This window comes from Lontra canadensis, unplaced genomic scaffold (assembly GCF_010015895.1).
Source record: "Lontra canadensis isolate GAN:19392208 unplaced genomic scaffold, GSC_riverotter_1.0 scaffold5, whole genome shotgun sequence".
NCBI lineage: Eukaryota > Metazoa > Chordata > Mammalia > Carnivora > Mustelidae > Lontra > Lontra canadensis.
The window spans coordinates 14,473,959-14,491,517 of record NW_022630999.1 but is presented as its reverse complement, the minus strand read 5'-3'; the positions used below and the strand labels follow the sequence as shown (position 1 = coordinate 14,491,517).

Below are 17,559 nucleotides of genomic sequence, written 5' to 3'. Positions count from 1 at the left end.
GATGCTAAAGCGAGGTATGTAGGTTAAATCGCTTGCCCTACTGAGCGCTGGACCTGGGATTTGAACCTTTCACCACTCACCCAGTCAGAGGTTATAGAACCTACATGAAAAGCCACCTCCACAAATCATGGGGCTGTTACCCAACTGCTGCTCAGTTGTGTTGCCCCCCCCTCCTTACAGTTAGTATGTAAACTTGGGTTTGGGGGTTCTTGACCTCCCACGGAAAAAGGCCGAATGGGCCTAGGTTCCTGACAGACTGGCCCAGCTCCAGTCCCCCAATTTCCAAGCTTCTCCCCGCCAACCACCCGCAAACATGCCTCAGCTTCTACATTATTAGCTGTGGGTTCTCCTCTGACGTAGAAACTCCCATCAAGTGTTTATCTTTCTACAACCAAGGAAGAGCAAGAACCTTTTGCCTTTTCCCACTTGGAGAAATTTCCCCTTTTCTACTCAGAACATCTATCTTGAAACAGTCACTTTAGGCTGAGCCGAGCACTCCACTGGCCTGGATGAGAGACTCTGCATGAGCTCCAGGCCACTGTGGTATAGGAGTATGGCTTTAGCTGTGTGGGTTTTGCAAGGTAAGAAGAACCTCTTCGTTGTTGGAGGTAGTTGGTTTGGCTGGAATCCCTCTGCTCCCCCTGCTTGGTGGTTCTGCTCTTTGAGAAATTCAGAATCCTTGACAGAGGCCCTCACTTTCTTCAGGCAGCTTTCTAGAACTCAGAGAATTTAATCTCTGTGGCAAACTCACACAAAGTTGCATTTGCCCTTTCTTCTTTCTTTCTCTTGACTTCCCAAGAGATTTCAAGTATCCAGAGATGATCTTTTGAAGACTGGTGTTTCTAAAGTTAGCAGTGACTTCTCAGAGTTCACCTCATTTCCGAATATCAACGCCGCTGAGATCAGAGCCATTGCCTCAAAGAAACTGCTGCAAATTAATCACCTTCAAACTAATCTGGGAGTAGGTTGGGTTCCATAAGAGTTCTCAGCACTCCTGGATGGGCTCCTGAATATGGCAGATACAAGTCCCGATCTGCATCTCAGATTTATAAGAATGCTAACTTTATTTTTCAATAATCACACGCATGATTTCATATCCAATTCTGCTGAGTGGCTGAACTCCATCTTGGTCTATATAATGCTCCTCTCAACACCCAGCAGACTGAGATGAATAGGGTTTCCTGCCTTGGGGGACAGGATAATCAGGGGAAGTGGCCAGAATGGTGACATTGGTGGATCCTAAAGGAAGGCAGGGCCCCATGGAAGCCATACAATCCCTACATGGAGCTTTATGGGCTTCAAGAAGACAGTAAGACACCAGGAGAGAAAATGCTTATTTTGAGTCTTGGCAGCCAAGGCCCTACCCAGCTTCACAAAGAGTCCCGCCCCAGATTGGCTGACAACATTCAGAGTGGCTTGGGAGAAACAGAAAAGTTTCTGACAGAGCTATTCATGGGGGATTGAGACTGTCTCTATAAAGCCTGTGTAGACTGACAACCAAAGGCCACATGGGGTGAGGAATGTCTCAGAAGTCACCCCCACAAGGGCACTGAGGAGCAGCGAACCACCATGCCTCTTCTCTCAGTCTCCCCTGATGTCTTGGAACTATACATAAGTCCCACGGAACTTCCACACAACTTAGGGAGGGAGACGCAGGCGCAAAAACCTCAGTTGACTGAGATACACCACAGCAAACTGGGAAGTCAAAACTGAAAGCAAGCTGAGTTTGGGAAAAATAAAGAAAAATGATCATTCATGCACACCTGGATTTGTGAAGCTAGAGTTGTATACTAGCTCCAGCAAAGTGTGGATTTAGCAGAAGAGCTCAGAAGAATTTCATGGAAACAAAATTCAGGAGGCATATCTGGGTTTCATGGTAATGAGAAACCACTAACAGCTATTGCCTGTGGCTCTGGCTGTCCCTCATAATCAGCTTTTCTCTGGGACATGGGACCAATCTCCTCTTGCAAACACTGAGACAGACGCAGGTGGCTTTCTCTCTGGGCTCATAGCCTCTGTTCTTCCATTACTTCAGTAGACATGGGTCTTTGGTTGGTGCTCACTAAGGCGCTATCTCCACATGACCTCTTGGCCCCGTAACTGCCACAAATTCATTGTATTCTTAGTTCCTCTTGGTTGAAAGTTTTGAGAGGGTATCACCTTTGATATTCTTGTTTGCCCTTTAGATCAGGAACTCACCCTGGCTCTATTCTGTGGGGTCAGAAGGTGTGGAGTTGGCTAAATCAGAGATGACCGCTCAAACCAGTCATGTCATCAAAAGTATATGCGTCATGGAAAGTTTCAGAGAAGAGGATCTTGGGCCCAGTAGACTGGCCCAGGCCCTAATTTACCTTTGTTAAAACTACTGCTGTATGTTTCTTACACCTCTCTCTACCTTGCCACAACCTTGACAGTAGACGCTTGAATTCATCTTCCTGTGCCTTTTGAATCCAGGAGACAGAGTTCAGTGAACACTGAACTTTATATTCTGTTTATTCTCTGTTCTTTATACCTTTATTTTTGAGTGAACCAGTATTCAGATTAAAACCCAAATAGAATAATTCTTGTTGCTGAGGCTTAACCTCTGAGTGTTGGCCACAGCAACTAGAGCCAGAGCTACAGGGACTCCCACCCATGGGGTCTAGGACTCTTCAACCTCAAAAAAATCAGAACTACTATGGGCAATGGGGTAATGCCAGAAATTACGAACGTGGTGTGATTTATGATTTATAATAAGAAATTAATATTTTGTCTTATTTTTTTGCTTCTCCTAAAACCCTTGGGAGCTCCTAAGTGAAGAGAATATCTTTAAAAACAAAAACAAAAACACCTCTTTTGTTATGTTTATGAGGTGACTTTTGGAAAGCCTCGGGTAAACTAAAGGTAGTGGCTGGTTGCCAAGGGAACCAATTGTGTGATTAGAAAGTAGGAACATTCAGTCCCATCCCCAGACCTCCAAGGAGGGGAGAGGGGTTAAAGGTTGAATCCAATCACTAAGGGCCAATGATTTAATCAATCATGCTTATGTAATGAAGCCTCCACGAAAACCCAAAAGGAGAGTTTCTAGGCTGGTAAACTGGAAGGATTCCATGTGCCACTGGTATCCCAGCACTTTGTAGGCCCTCTTTAGCATATGAAACCTCCCTTCCCCTCACCTTCCCCCAACCGCAAGGTACATAACCTACCATCTGTCACAACCCGGGGCAGCAGTTCTTCCTGCCCACAGGTCCTGTCTCCGTGCTTTAATAAACCACCATTTTGCACTGTAAGGGCCTATTTAGCAAGAGCGGCCCCACCCCGGTTGAACTGCCATTTTGCTGTAAAGCTTAAATTGACCTTGCCCACCCCCCAGGGGAACTTATTTAAAAGCAAGTCCGGGAAACCAGTCCCAGGTAACAAAGTCCAAGTACAAGGGTGGGTCAGGCCAGGTGGAGGTATTCAATCCGTGGGGGGGCATACTGTCTCCTAGCTACCAAGGAGTATGGGCCCCCGCTCTTTGGGAGCCATTGGCACCAATCCTAACCAAGGTGTGATAGGCTGGTTCAAATGTCTACTAGGGTAAATTGTAATTCAATTTGTCGCCTAGCGTCACTGTGGAGTTTCCTGTGTGTGTGTGTTACAATCTCATTGGCCACCTGTGTGTGGCCAGGCCCAACCACATGGCCTTTGCTCTATAAAAGTTAGTCTGGAAAGCAGGGAGGGGTCATCCTCTCTGGAGGGGCGGCTCCGACCAGTCTGTTTGATGGTAGGTCTGATTCCTGATGCTTGGCGCGAAATAAAGCTTTGCTTGACCTTCGCTTTGTATCAGTCTCGCTCCTTTAATCACGGACCCATTATTGGGGTACCCAATTTTTGGGGGACCCAACAGTACCAAAGATGTCTCAAGAATTATTTCTTGGTCATCGGCTCGGGACCTCAGCCCACCCAACCTCACCTAGGTTCTAGAACTTAATCACTACAAGTTGATTTTTTCCAAGTTCTCTCTGGGTAGCTGGGATACAGGGGTACAAGAGCACCTGTCTCCTTTCCTCTGAAATCCCAGATCTCTACCCCCTTCTCCTTAGTTCAGAATGACATATCTACTTCATTTTGTCTGTCTTTGGAATTTCCATGTCTCTGTGGACTCCCCGTATATACACCTATTAAATCTGAATTTAATCTGTTAATCTAGCTCATGTCTATTTGGTTCTTAGTCCAGTTACAAGGGCCTTTGAGGGAACACGAATTCCTGCTGCCCAACATAATAAACCAGTACCTAATGTGTAAACTGGTTTCCCGAGGCCTGTGAGCCACTCTAGCAAATTAACTGATCCCAAGTAGGGGAGTTTCAGGAGCCTCTGATCTATAACCAGTCAGAAGGCCTCATAGCAATCTGGACCTGTGATTAGCATCTCAACTGGAGGGCGGTCCTGTGTAACTGAGTCCTTAACCTGTGGAATCTCATAAAGATAGTGCCAGAACTGAGTCCAGTGGTACCCAGCTGGTGTCAGTATTGCTTGGTGGTAGGGGAAAAAGCCCACACATTAGAACTGGTATCAGAATTGTTCTGTGGATAACATGAGTAGTCTTTAGCAGTACATATGGCTAAGCTCATGGAAGGAAAATAAGACAGTCCTTCATCCTGAAGGACAGATCAAAGATGACTCATTTTTAGGACTGTGTGTCTCCCAAGGATGCTCAGAAACCAGCCAGAGAAGCCCCACAGACTAGACTGGGCTCCCAGGTATGATGAGAGTGCCAGCGATTCCCTACCTTGTACCAGGTTTCATGCTCAACAATCACTCCTTATGAGCTAGCTAAACCACACAAGTAAGTTGTGTCCTAGTTAAGACAAATGAGAGATTTGCCCAAGGTCACATACCAGTGTCACTAGTACCCAAGCTGGGATCTGCACACAGATCTCTTAAAGCACCAGGCCTGTGTTCTTAACCAGAGGTGACATTTGAATAAAGCGTCCTTGGTGCACACCGGAGCCTCTCTGGAGAATCTGGTTCGGCACCGCCTATATTTTAAATTTATGTGCATCCCTGAGGCTGCCAGGAGAAATTCTGCATGCCTGGTCCAGTCGGAGCTGAACTGGCTTCTCAGCCCCAGGCAGACTTATGTGACCTCTAACGCTTTGGTAGGACAGAGCCAGCGTGTGGGAGGCAGAAAAGGGGCAAGAAGTAGGAAGCAGTTCCCCTAGAGATGCAGGGCTAGGCTGCCAGGAGAAAGGGGGGAGGAGGTGCTCAGCAGGCCAAACACCTCTGCTCCCAAGTAAAACAAATTACAGATTGTCTGCTGACAAAAAGGTCAAATTGGATTCTGTGTTTAAACACGCGCACGTGCGCGCGCACACACACACACCAAAACCCCACTTTACTACAGAACTAAAAAAGGAAAGGAAAGGGATATGAAGTCATCCTTAATTTTATCAGGAATACACCGTCACTGGCATTGATTGCCCTTGTAGCCCTTTTGTTAGCATTTTGTCAAACCCCAGCCTTGCAGAGAACAGAGCCCCGTAACCTCATAGGAAAGAGAAGTTGATCTAGAAGGCCCTTGGCTCTTATTGGTCAAATCCTGTTCTTGTCAGATCTTGGTCCTGTCCATTTTACCAGAAACCTCATACCCGGGTGGAGGCTCTTCCTGTGAACATGTGGCCCAAACCACAAGGTGAGTTTTTGCACACACGACCCTTGGGCCTTGATTAATTCCTCTGACAGAGCCTCCAAAAAATCCAATGAAAAAACCTGGGGGACCGTCCTTTAAATACAAACGAGGTTCACATTTGATAAGGAAAGACTATGTCATCTTATCACCGCCCACTCCGAGTCGTTCATCCAACACATATTTGCCGGTGCTAACGCGCAGGGTATACACTGGACATACGGCAAAGGGCAGAACAACCCCCCGCCCCCCGCCCTCAGCCGGGTCTGGGGAACTAGCCCACCTCCTCCATTAGTCGTTCCCCCGCCTCTCTTTGTCACCACCTCCTGATGGCCCATGTCACCTCACCACACCTGTCGCCCGCTTGAGCGGGGGCCACGAACCCTTTGCCCTCGGTGCCTCGTTGGGCGCCTGTCCCCCCACCGCCCCGGCCCGGTTTCGCCAGCGGCCTGGGAGGAGGAGGAGGCCCGGCCCGGGCGGGCGCCGGTGGCGCGCCAACAGCTGCAGGTCGCAAATGGCTCTCCCCGCCCCGGCCCAGCCCCCCGCGCTGGCTGGAGGCGGCGCCCCCTGGCCGGGCTGCGAGCCCGGGCCGCGAGGCGGAGAGGGGCGGGCGCAGGTAGCTGGGCCGCCGCCCGGGTGCGAGCGCGGGCGCGGCGCCGCCGTGGCGGGATGGGGCCGCTCGGGGCCCGCCGCCTCGTCCTGCTCGCCGCCTGCCTGGGGCTCTGCGGGGCGCGCGGGGCGCTCGGAGGTACGCGCCCAACTTCCCCTCCCCGTCCCCTCCCCGGCCGCGCCGCGCCTGCCAGCGGAGGGTGCGGGCCCTCTCGGGACTCCAGGGGGCCCCGGGAAGCCGCGCGGCGACCCCGACTCGAGCTCCGGGGCCGGATGTCCCTGGGCTGGGCGGCGGGGAGGAGACTGTTCGGCCCCGCGTGGGGGTGTGGGCGCCGCCGCGGTTAACTTCCAGCCACCCCACCCCACGCACCCGCGCGAGGCCCGCCCCGCCAGTTCCGGGGAGCCCAGGGGAGTCCCTGGGTGGGGGCCCCTCCCGACGCGCCGGCCTGTGGGGCCTTAAACTCGTCCCGGAATTCTTTGGTTGCTGGCCTGGCCTGTTGTTCTAGAAGTACCTCCACAAGTTCACCTACATTTTCTGGACCTCAGTCACTGGAAATGCTTTGCATTTCCATGGCGCTTTCCAGGAGTGAAGGATTACTAATGAAAGCTAATTATTGGGACTTTTTACACAACCAGTCGTGCACTTGGGCCTTCTCGCCCTCCTTGGCTCCTTGTAATTTAGTGTAGTTTAATGAAAGACGTCCTCTGAGACTTTTTAAAGATAAAACATTATAAATCAAAGGCCTTGTATCTCTTTGTAGGATTCGGATTAAAATCTGAATGCTTATTTACTTCATTTTAGGCATAGAACAGAAAAATAGTGCCATTGCTGCCTATACCATCTCGTGATTTCACGAGGAGCTTGGGAGTCGAGTTCCAGCCAGGATGGCATTTGTACTATGGACCCTTCACTCTTACCCCAGTTGCTTGGGGTCTGACGGCAGCACTCCCTCCCCCACCCCCTGCCCTGTGTGTAGGCCCTTCCAAGCACCTTCTCCCATCTTCCTCCCCCTTCCCTGATTCCTGCATGGCCCTAAGGGTGGATTGCACGCAGTACTGGAGGTCTGGGGCTGCAGTCTGAAGCTTTGATGTGGCTTTGAGAGGCAAGGTTCCAGTTGCAGAACAGGGAGATCTGGGAGCGCAGGGAATGGTTTGATTGAACCAGTGGTCAGTGTAGGGTGATGGCCAAGTCGGTAATTTTGGAGTCAGATGGACTAGGGCTTCAACCCGGGTGCCATCTTGTGTTCTCAGACTGGCTTTGGGAAGGTCTTAGTTTTCCTTCTCTAGGTCTTGATTTTGCATCTGTGCAATTGAAATACTTGACTTCTTCAGAGAGGCTCGAGTAAAATACTGTGTAAGACTTTCTTACTGTCAGACAACTGCTCAGTAATGTTCATTTCCCTCCTTTTCTACTCATTACCCTCTTTCCTCATCACCTGTGTGATTACCTTGGGTATGAGGCTAAAAGCCAATGGATTAGACACCCATGGAGGGGTACAGAATGCAGATAGGAAACGTTTCTGGAATTCCATAGCATATACAGTAGTTCCCCCTTACCCACAGGAGATACATTCCGGGCCCCTCAGTGGATTCTGAAATCATGGATAGTATCGAACCCTTACATGTACTATGTTTTTTTCTATAATATATACCTGTGATAAAATCTAATTTGTAAATTAGGCATAGTAAGAGAATAATTGTAAAAATAGACTATTAAAAGTTACATGAACGTGGTCTCACTCTCTCAAGATATCTTATTATACTGCATTCACCCCTCTCATGGTGCTGTGAGATGTCTGTGTGATGAGATGAACCACGTGAATGACGTAGGCGTTGTAACGTAGCTTTCGGCTGCCATTGACCTTCTGAAGATACGTCAGAAGGAGGATCATCCGCTTCCGGACCATGACTGACCATGGGTAACTGAAATCATAGGTAAGGGAGGACTCTTGTATTTTTAACGTATTGCCTCACCCGTGGCTCTAATGGCAGCCCAAATATTGGATACTGTGGTCTCATCAAAAGCTGTTTTGGGGCACTTTGAAGAACATCTTCTTGAGTAGCTAGATGTGGGATCTAATTTTAGGTTTCTTTCTGACTTCTTTGGATGATTCAGCCTGTTGCTTTGAAGAAATCTAATTGTCAAACGTAGGTGAGCTCTGCTCTCAGTCCTTGAGGGACTGATTGTGTCCTCAGCTTGGAGAGTCTTGCCACAGCAAGGAGCCACTTTGTCTGGTAAACAGATACTGTCTCAATAAGAATAGTCTTAGCGTTGGCTCTCAGCATATCCCTATTTGCAAATCAAATATCAATCCTGCTATCACTAACTACTTTCTCCACGTACAACATGTACTCAGCACTAGACTCATGTTGTCAATAGTTCAACAATTTTTGATGACCTTCTTATCAGATCTCATTAGAATATTACTGCTTTGACTTTGGGCTGATGAAGAACTTGAATAGGAAGAGGAGAAAGGCCAGCCCTTCCAGTTCCTTTTGCCTTTACTGGTCTTCGAATTATTTCTCTCTATTTTTAATTTCTGGCTTATTTGTGGGAATTTTAAAGAGCAACTGATCCTGTTAGTGAGGATTTGTGTAGTTATAGTGAAATAACAACTGTAAGCTCAGTTGTCCAGGCATACCACGTGTGGTGTGTCAGTGAATGGAAAAGAGAGGGAGGCATCGGTGTCCGTCTTTCTGTCCTGTAGAGTTCCCACTGCACCCTCAGAGAGACTTGGTACCCAGCAGGTGAGACACATGCCTGGTCTCACCTGGGCAACTGAGGCAGGACAGCCATCAATCTGTAAATTAGAGCCGAATAAAGAATTCTTATTGTTCTAGAGTCTTATTTTTTTTAGATTAAAGCAGGCTGTGAATTTGTAATATTTTCTTCAGGTTCCACAGTGAATATCTTGGCACCCCACTTTGCCATTTCTTTTCTCTCTCTTTTTTTTTTTTCTTCCCACTTTGCCATTTCTGCTTAAGGCTGTGGTGTCCGGACCCAAATGCTCACCATGACCAGTGTGTCGCTGTGAACCAAGCACCAGCTGGTGCGGCAGGAAGGGACCCAGCTTGGTGGCCCCAGCCCCACTCACTACCCATTCCCTCCCCTCCCCCGTGGGAATGGACAGGTACCCCTCCAGTTCATGCAGGGAAGCCCAAAAATTCAGGTGTTCGATTATAATCTGTCTTTTTTTAAAGATTTTTTTAAAAGATTTTATTTATTTATTTGACAGAGAGAGATCACAAGTAGGCAGAGAGGCAGGCAGAGAGAGAGGAGGAAGCAGGATCCCTGATGAGCAGAGAGCCCGATGCGGGACTCGATCCCAGGACCCTGAGATCATGACCTGAGCTGAAGGCAGAGGCTTAACCCGCTGAGCCACCCAGGTGCCCCGATTATAATCTCTTTTATTTAAAATACCGTCATTAATATTTTTAAAAATAGAGCTGCACGGTCCATACAAAGCACAACCAAGACTCATAACCTCTACTTCTGGGGCCTTTCCCAATGCTTCTGCTTTATTCCCCTCCGTATTCCTGGCACATAGTCTAATACCTAGAAATGACAGGTATTAGACTATACCTTACATTAGACTATACATTAGACTATACCTAAATGAAGGACCCAATGCACCTGGGGGCTGTGGAAGGCAGAACAGCAGCTCCCCAGCAAGTTCACTCTTAATGTCCAGAACAGAGAATATGTTGCTTTACGTGGCAAAAGAGACTTCCCAGCTGTGATCCAATTAAGGATTTTGAGCTGAGGGGTTACCTCAGCTTATCTGTGTGGGCCGTAAGCAAACACAGGGCGTTGTAAGAGGGAAAAGATGATGTGTTGGAAGCAGAGGCTGGAGTGATGTGACTGCTGGCTGGGCGCACCAGCCAAGAAATGTGGCAGTCTTCTAGAAGTTGCAAAAGGCCAGGAGACCGATTTCTCTCCTCCAACTGCCAGAAGAAAAAATGTAGCCCTGCAGACACCTTGATTTTAGCTCAGTGAGACCTGTGTTTGGACTAACTAGTCCCCAGAATGGTAAAGCGATAGATTGGTGTCATATTAAGACATTACATTTGAGGTAACTTGTTGCAACAGCAAGAGGAACTGAGGGGCAGGGGAACAAACACAGCTGTTCACAAGGGCCGCATGCAGTGCTTCTAAGCTAGGATGTGGGCTCTGTGTCACTAAAGAGGGCGCTGTCAGCTCAACCAGCACCCAGCTAGGGGTCAGGACTGCCTCCCCGCTTCATTCCAGCGGTGCTAGGGGCAGCTACGAAGCCTACAGGAATAGCTCCCCCTGGAGTGGTGCGGGTCCCCCGTCTGCGTGACCTTAGGCAGCAGCTGTAAGGCAGAGAATGCCCCCCACCCCAGAGGAGCTCAGCGCCGGGCATGGGTTGGGTTTCTCTTTGCAACCTGAGCAGCTGGCATGGAGATTCATGTTTGGGCAAGGAACAAAAAGTGAGAATGTGGTGAGTCCCGTTCTGCAAGAAGAATTCCAGGCCCCAGATTGCTCTGGCCCCACCTGCAGACCCCAGATTTGCATCGTCCCAGTGGCCCACGCAGCCCACTCCCTCCCCGCCCTCTCCCATGGGGCCAGCAACACGTTTGGCCGAGAGATGTGGTGCCAGAGGCCCCTGTCACCCCCTAAGCCGACTAAGCAACTGCCCATCCTGCGACCACGGAGCCAATACCTCTTTGCTCACTGACTCTGTCACCTGCCTTCTGTATTAGTGGACCTGAGTTTTGTGGGAGAGACTCTGAGGACGTCCCTTGTTGGGTTTGCTTTTAACGAACCGAGGAGGTTGGGCCTCTCAGGCGTGGTAAATGTTTAATTTCATAGTTGGAAGTTTTCTTCTTTCTCAGAATGAATTCTGGATGGTTCGATATCACTTGATAAATATTTGGCCTCGGTTTGATAAAGCATGCAACGTCAGTGCCACAGTAAAGCACTGTAGACGTTCCTCAGAGCAGATTTGTGAGGTGAAAGTGTGGCTTTTCTTTCCAAGCGCAGTGACTCGCCTTGCAGGGTCAGTGTGAGGAAGAGCTGCTTTATAACGTTGACCCTCCCTAGCACCTCAGCTTAGGACTTTGTATAATGCAAACGCTTTAACAGAGAAGTTTGTTTTTGTGGTTTTGTATTTTAATTTTCAAAGTAAGCTTCTACACTTATGATATATCATCTTTAGAATATGTTTGGAAGAAAGGCGATGCATAAAAACGTACAGTATAAAATTGTCCACGATAGGATTATTATGAAAAGGCAGCTCTAGTTTTCAGGGAAAGCGGACAGTTCTGAAATCTCTTTTTTGGGAGTACTTTCCTGATTAGTTTCTATCTCACTCTGGCTTTGCCCTCACACACTCACCAGGTCGATCTTTCTAAAATCCAGAACTGATGTGTCTCCTCCCCACTAAAAACTGTGATCTTCCCCTCAGTGTGCAGAATAAGCTACAACCTTCTTAGCTGGTTTGTAAGGCGACCCCACCCCATTCGTGGGTCTCTGCCAGTGGGGAATCCGGTTGCTCAGTCAGCCGTTTACTCCCCAAACAATCATTGAAAGTTTCTCATCATATATGTGCCAACAAAACAAAGCAAAACAAAACCGAAACTTCTCTCTCAGTAGGTGGATACCCAGCCGGAAATTCGGAAAATCATCTCGATTGCCCCCCGACCTCTTCCCTTCCCTCCTAGACAGTCCAGCTTTTAAAATATCTCTTGAACCCACCTGCTTCTCCCCCTGCCTGCTTCCCTACTCCCTACCATTGCCTTTGAGCCCATTTTCTGCCCTTCAGCCAGAGTCATCTAAATTGCAATCTGGGCACGGCATTTCCCTATTTGATCCTTTTATGGCTCTCTTTGAGCCGAGTTTGAACCCTTCCCTTGGCTTCCAAAGTTGCCATTATGGTGTGCCTCCGGTGTGCCGGACGCTCCTGTAGGCATCTTGGACTGAGCAGTGACCAAGACTAGCCAAGCCTTCTGCCCTCAAAACCTCACATTCTGTTCGGGATGGTGTGGGATTGGAGCTGGGTAATAACCCAGGAAGCAAATAAAGAAGGTAACTAGAGCTTATGATAAGGGCCTCGAAAGGAGTCACCAATTTAAACTGACAGTTCAGAGAAGGCCTTTTGTAGTCTCACCATTTGCCCCCTCCCCCCAACTTTGCAGCACTCACCCTGGCTGTCCCCCGCCCCCAGGGGCCCCCTCTCCCCACACACTGTGCTCAGCCAGACTGGACCTTTGGATCTTTACAGTCCCTGGTCTCTTTCTCTCCTCTCTCTCTCCCCTTTGGATCTTTACAGTCCCTGGTCTCTTTCTCTATCTCTCCCCTCGTTTATTTCCTCTTGCTCATATCTGTCCCTCACTAGGTCTTTCTGGAAGCCATTGTCTTGCTGCTGGAAACACCCTCAGTCCATCCACCCCCTGGGCTAGGCCGAGAGCCTCTGCTGTGCTCTCCATTTCCCAGGCACTCTAATTGCTTGATTGGCAGTCTGTGTCATTCACCTTTCAGTCCCCATGTTTGTGGTTTATTTGCTATATTTGTGGACAGCGGAAGTACGCGTCGGATGGGCCACTTACTCTGTTAGGGAGAGACACTTCCTAGGCACAGGGCTCCTTCCTTCTTACCCCAGCGGGGCCCCAAACAAGCCGCTCTTGTACCAACTGCCCAATTAATATTGCCTGGATTGGATATACTCTTCCTTCCGAGCAGCTTTCTCTTCGGAGAGCCCGCAAACCCCCTTAGTCTCAGTAACTTCCTGCCTCCAACTCCCGATAGTACTTGGCACACAGTAGGTGCTCAAGAAATAGTAAACCAGAGTATTCCCAAAGAAGCAAAACTGGAATCCAACCAACAAAAACAGGAAATTGTAGTTTGGGGGGGGGGGGGTAGTAGTAACTATTTCTAAGGTAAATAAAATGAATCAAATACCTACTCCCCCCGCCCAACCCCGCACCACAGGAGAAATGATAGAGAAATAGAAATGTTTACTTTTCCCTGGAAAGTCTTTTACCCACCTTATTGCCAAACTTTGGCTTCCATTCAGCCATGTCACCTTTTACATAAGCACATAAAACCAGGAAGTTGTTCTGATTTTTGTTCATCTTGACTTGTCCTACCTATATAATCACACCTTTTCCTTTGCTGTAGGTGGAGATCACTTTTCTTCTTCTGTGACCCAGTTTTTCTTGTGTTTCGATTGCCTTCTTATAGTTATTTTGAGGCACTTACTAGAAGCCATAAAATTTGAGATCCATTTGGAGATCTGTGAGGACGCAACTGGCTTCAGGCTGTCAGACCAGAAGTTTTAAACCTGCTTCCTTGATTTTCCCCTGAGGCAATGGAAATTTCTAGCCACCAGCTGATCCTGGAATTGATTTAGTGCCAGGAAGGTGAACTGTGGGAAAATATAATATTACTTAGTCATTCTCAGCAGTAGATTTTATTATTTAGAAAACATTTCCTGGTTTTGAGAGCTTAACAATACAGCCTCTAAGTCGGTCAAAAATCAGAGTGAGGGGATTCAGTAACCAGAAGGCCAGGACCATATACACTAGGTAGGAGAGCTCGTGGGCTTATAAATGCTTGTTTCATCTTTTTTACTTCATTGCTGCATTCTTGTTTTCCTGAATTTAATTATTGATGGCTGTTTTTTAACTAGAAAAGTGTTTTTATACCTACCTGAGAAAGTTTGTAGAGATCGTAGTTGTCTCTGTATCAGCTTCTATCTTGGTGAAAACAGGGGATCTGAGGTGGGGAATGCAGGGTTTGGGTCTTAGCTCTGTTTTGAACTACCTGTTGACTCTACATAAGTCCCTAAGCTTTTCTAGGCCTGAGTTTACTCAACTATAAAATGAGGGTCTCTTAGGTTAGTGTAGTTTTGTTCATTAAATGCTTGCTTGCTACCTATCTTAGATTGGGTTCCCAAAAGAGAGCCGCACAGGCAGGGATTCTTGTGAAAGTAAAATGCTGAGTGAGGTGGCCAGGAGAGAGCTGGAAGGAAGGAAGCAGGATTGGGCAGGAGAAGAAACCAAGCAAAGATCTGGGTTTACCTGACCTAATCTTGGCCTGATCCCAGAGAGAGCTCTAGGATATGAATGGCAGCACAGAGCTCTACATATTTTATACATCTGTTTCAGTCAGTCATTGGCTATAGGTCCCCCTTTAGGACAGGGGGTATAATTTCACTGAAATTTCTGGATAACACAGTGAAACAGCGGGAGGATGGTTATACCAGCTTGTTAAAAGGGATCTCAGTGGGCTACCAACAGAACCTGTTATGCCCCCTGTGGCCAGGCACTGTGCTAGGTATTAGAGAGGCGAAGATAAACAGAGAGATGGCCCCTGATCACAGGAAACTCATGGACTATTCCAGAAGATCAATGAATAAGCAAGGAATTTCAGTACAACATGGTGAATGCTGGAATAAAGGAATACGCAGAGTGTTGTAGGAACAGAGAAGCAGACATTGAAGAGTGGGTTCCTCAGGAAGCAGAATCTGAGATGGAGACAATCATGCAGGAGCCTTATCCAGGACTGTTCTTAGGGACCGACATTTGTTCTTAGACCCACATATTACACCTCCTGGAGATACAGCAGGAGGTGTTTAAAGATCTTTAAAGACCATGTAAATATCTTTCACTTCAAGTCTTGGAGGACGGACCCTCACTCCATTAGAGTCTCACTTCTGCGCTGGTGATTCAGCTGTACTTTCATCAGATTGTTCTAGCACTCTTTCGGGGCCCCAGCCTCAGCCGTGTAATAAATGATGGGACTAGTGGATCCTATGGTCTTGGGCACGTTACCACACCTTCCTTGGAGTAAAGGACATGTCTTTGATTGATGTGATGTTATTTGGCTTCCCCTATTAGTGGATTAAACACCCCGTGAGCTCTTCATATAATGGTGCTATCTGAGGCAAGAAAAGCACATAGATACCCAGAATATGTGGCTATTTTATTTTTTTGAAATGAATCACTGGCCAGTCTAAAAAAGAAAGGGTTTCACTGAAGTCAGCTCAACACCGAGTGGACTGGTCTCTCTTCAAGGAATAGTAACACACTGGGGATGGGTGTTGGACTCTGTTGGAGGCCTGTTGGGCATTCAGCCTCAGTAAGAGAGCCCAGACTACTGGGTCTCCCTCCCTGGCACCATGGCTTCCTGCTGTGCCAACCTATGGGGGGGGGCAGAGGTCACCTGCATCAATCCAGACCTCCTTGTTCCTTCTCTTTGAGTCTTTTGCATCCTGGGCTCTTGACCATCTGTCCAGGCCATTTGCCACTCTCGATCAGTGTTTATTTATCTGAACCTCAGTCCACTTCTCTCTGTGTGTGTGGATGATGAGGCATTCTACCCAAAGTTCTATCCACTTGCATTTTTTCTTGCTGCTGTTTTTCATGGTCACCGCTAAGGGGAGCTATGGTGCAGTTGGCGGCTGTTCTCATCAGGCTCGCGTTGGATGAAGCTGATTCATTGGTGAACCTTGCTCAGGTGTTCTGTTTCTCCCTCAGCTGGCACCACGGATTCGCCCATGCAGCCATATGCGTGAGCTGAGGAAAGGTGCTGGCGCGAGAAGGGTGATGATGGAGCTCTGGGCTGCCATCTTGTGCGCTTGCTTGTGCCTTCTGGTCCTATTTATGCTCAATCCCGGAAGTACCACTTTCATCTCTCTCATCCATCTGTCATGGTAATTCTGTCGTGTCTGTCTCACAGTGTGAGACAGAAAATGTCTCGCATTTTCTATGCATCTAGGAGCCACTTTAGCAGTGAGTTCACACCATTTCTGGTAGTCTTTGCCAGGGTGTTACATCCAGTACCTTTGGAGAATTCCCCCAAATCTAAACTCTTCCTTATCCAGCTTCACGCTGTGCCCCCGTGATCAGGCACCCTCAGTCGTATGTCTGTTCTGGAAGCTATCAGGAGTAGAATACACCTGAAGAGGTCCTACAGCTACCTTAGGGTCTAGGTCCTTTTCCACCCCTATCAAGCCCAACATGTCCCCACACAGGTTATGTTGTGACTTAACCTTTGTTTTTGGTCAAGTGGCCAGGAGGAGACATGGGGGTGTATCTTCAGAGGGCAAGTGCTGCTTGTGGGGAGAAGCCTCTGCATCCTTTTCCAGCCAAGGGCACGCCAATTTTAATAGGGAAATAGGCCACTTCTGTAGGCTAAGAGGGTCCAGAGAGAACCAGGGACCCAAGGTATTTGAATACATCAACCCAGATGTCTCCAGTTCCTTATGTCAAGGTTCTGTTCTTTCCCAGCCAGGATCTTAGCTTTGTTGGAGCTTACCTTCCACTGGTCTCCTGCTATAGGAAAGGGGGACTCTATATGCTACCACAGAAACCCTCTTGATTTCACACTTGTCAGCAGATCTCTCCTAGCTTTTCCTTCTCTTTTTCCAAAGCTTTATTCAAATTTAGCAATAGACAGCCAATTTCATAGTCTTCATAGCTACTATTTGCCCTGTATCTTTCATGGCTTGATCTTTTATAGCTGAATAATGTGGTCCCTTCTCCTCTTACACCAGTTCACCACCAGTGGTGTGGGATTATCCCTGTGACAGGGAAGGAAGCGGGATTGGGTACATGGAGAAGTAGACTTGCAATTCTGTTTCAACAGAAGCCTTGACCACCCTTCTTGAGAGTTCTGAAGAGAGACTGACCCATCAGACTGTTTTGAGTTGGGGCAAGAGAACACTGAACCTTTGTACACCCACATTGGAACTGTGGGCTACCCCAGGAACTGGCCATGGCCTTTGGCAGGGCAGCTTTCCTCAGCAGGGTCAGTCCCTGAAGGGAGAAGACACTCTAAAGTGGAATTGTCATTGTGTAATGAATTTACTCATTTATACTCCTTATTGAATTTTTCCCCTAGCATCTTTTTATGGTGAAAGCTATGTGGAGCTCAACATCATCGAAGTTTTGCCCGAGTTATCTCTTCAATTAAAATTTCAAACCAGCAAACCGCAGGGATTACTTTTCCTTGCAGCTGGGAAAAATGACTACTGTATAATAGAACTTCTATCAGGAAACTTACGGGTAAGATTTTCTTAAATCTTTAAAAACGTGTGGGTTTTCAATTACTGGAGGAAAACCCATGAGAGAGAAAGAGAACAAAATACCTATCCATTTTATTCCTGTTACTTTACTAGAATAAAAATGTGTACCATTTGAAAAGTTGGGATAGCCTCTGATTTTACCAGCATGCCTGAAATATTCTGACTCTGAAATTTTTAAGCCTCATTGTGTAGTCCATACCTGCGGAAATTTATTTCAAGTCCAAGTTTCTCTCTCTCTCTCTCTCTCTCT

General features: G+C 47.7%; 1 protein-coding gene across 2 annotated transcripts in view; it reads left to right on the top strand.

The window, feature by feature from the left end:
* Positions 1-562: 562 nt before the first annotated feature.
* LOC116864169 (chondroitin sulfate proteoglycan 4-like) overlaps positions 563-17,559 on the top strand; it is a 65,904-nt gene continuing 48,907 nt past the window's right edge. The window contains exons 1-3 of one of the 2 annotated variants that reach the window (XM_032851473.1): positions 563-581; positions 5,576-5,655; positions 17,126-17,289. In XM_032851473.1, coding sequence (XP_032707364.1) covers positions 5,637-5,655; positions 17,126-17,289 — 183 coding nt within the window. In that variant the 5' untranslated portion in view covers positions 563-581; positions 5,576-5,636. Of the gene's footprint in view, positions 582-5,575; positions 5,656-6,301; positions 6,398-17,125; positions 17,290-17,559 lie in introns of those variants that run through there. The other variant, XM_032851471.1, reaches the window with a different exon arrangement.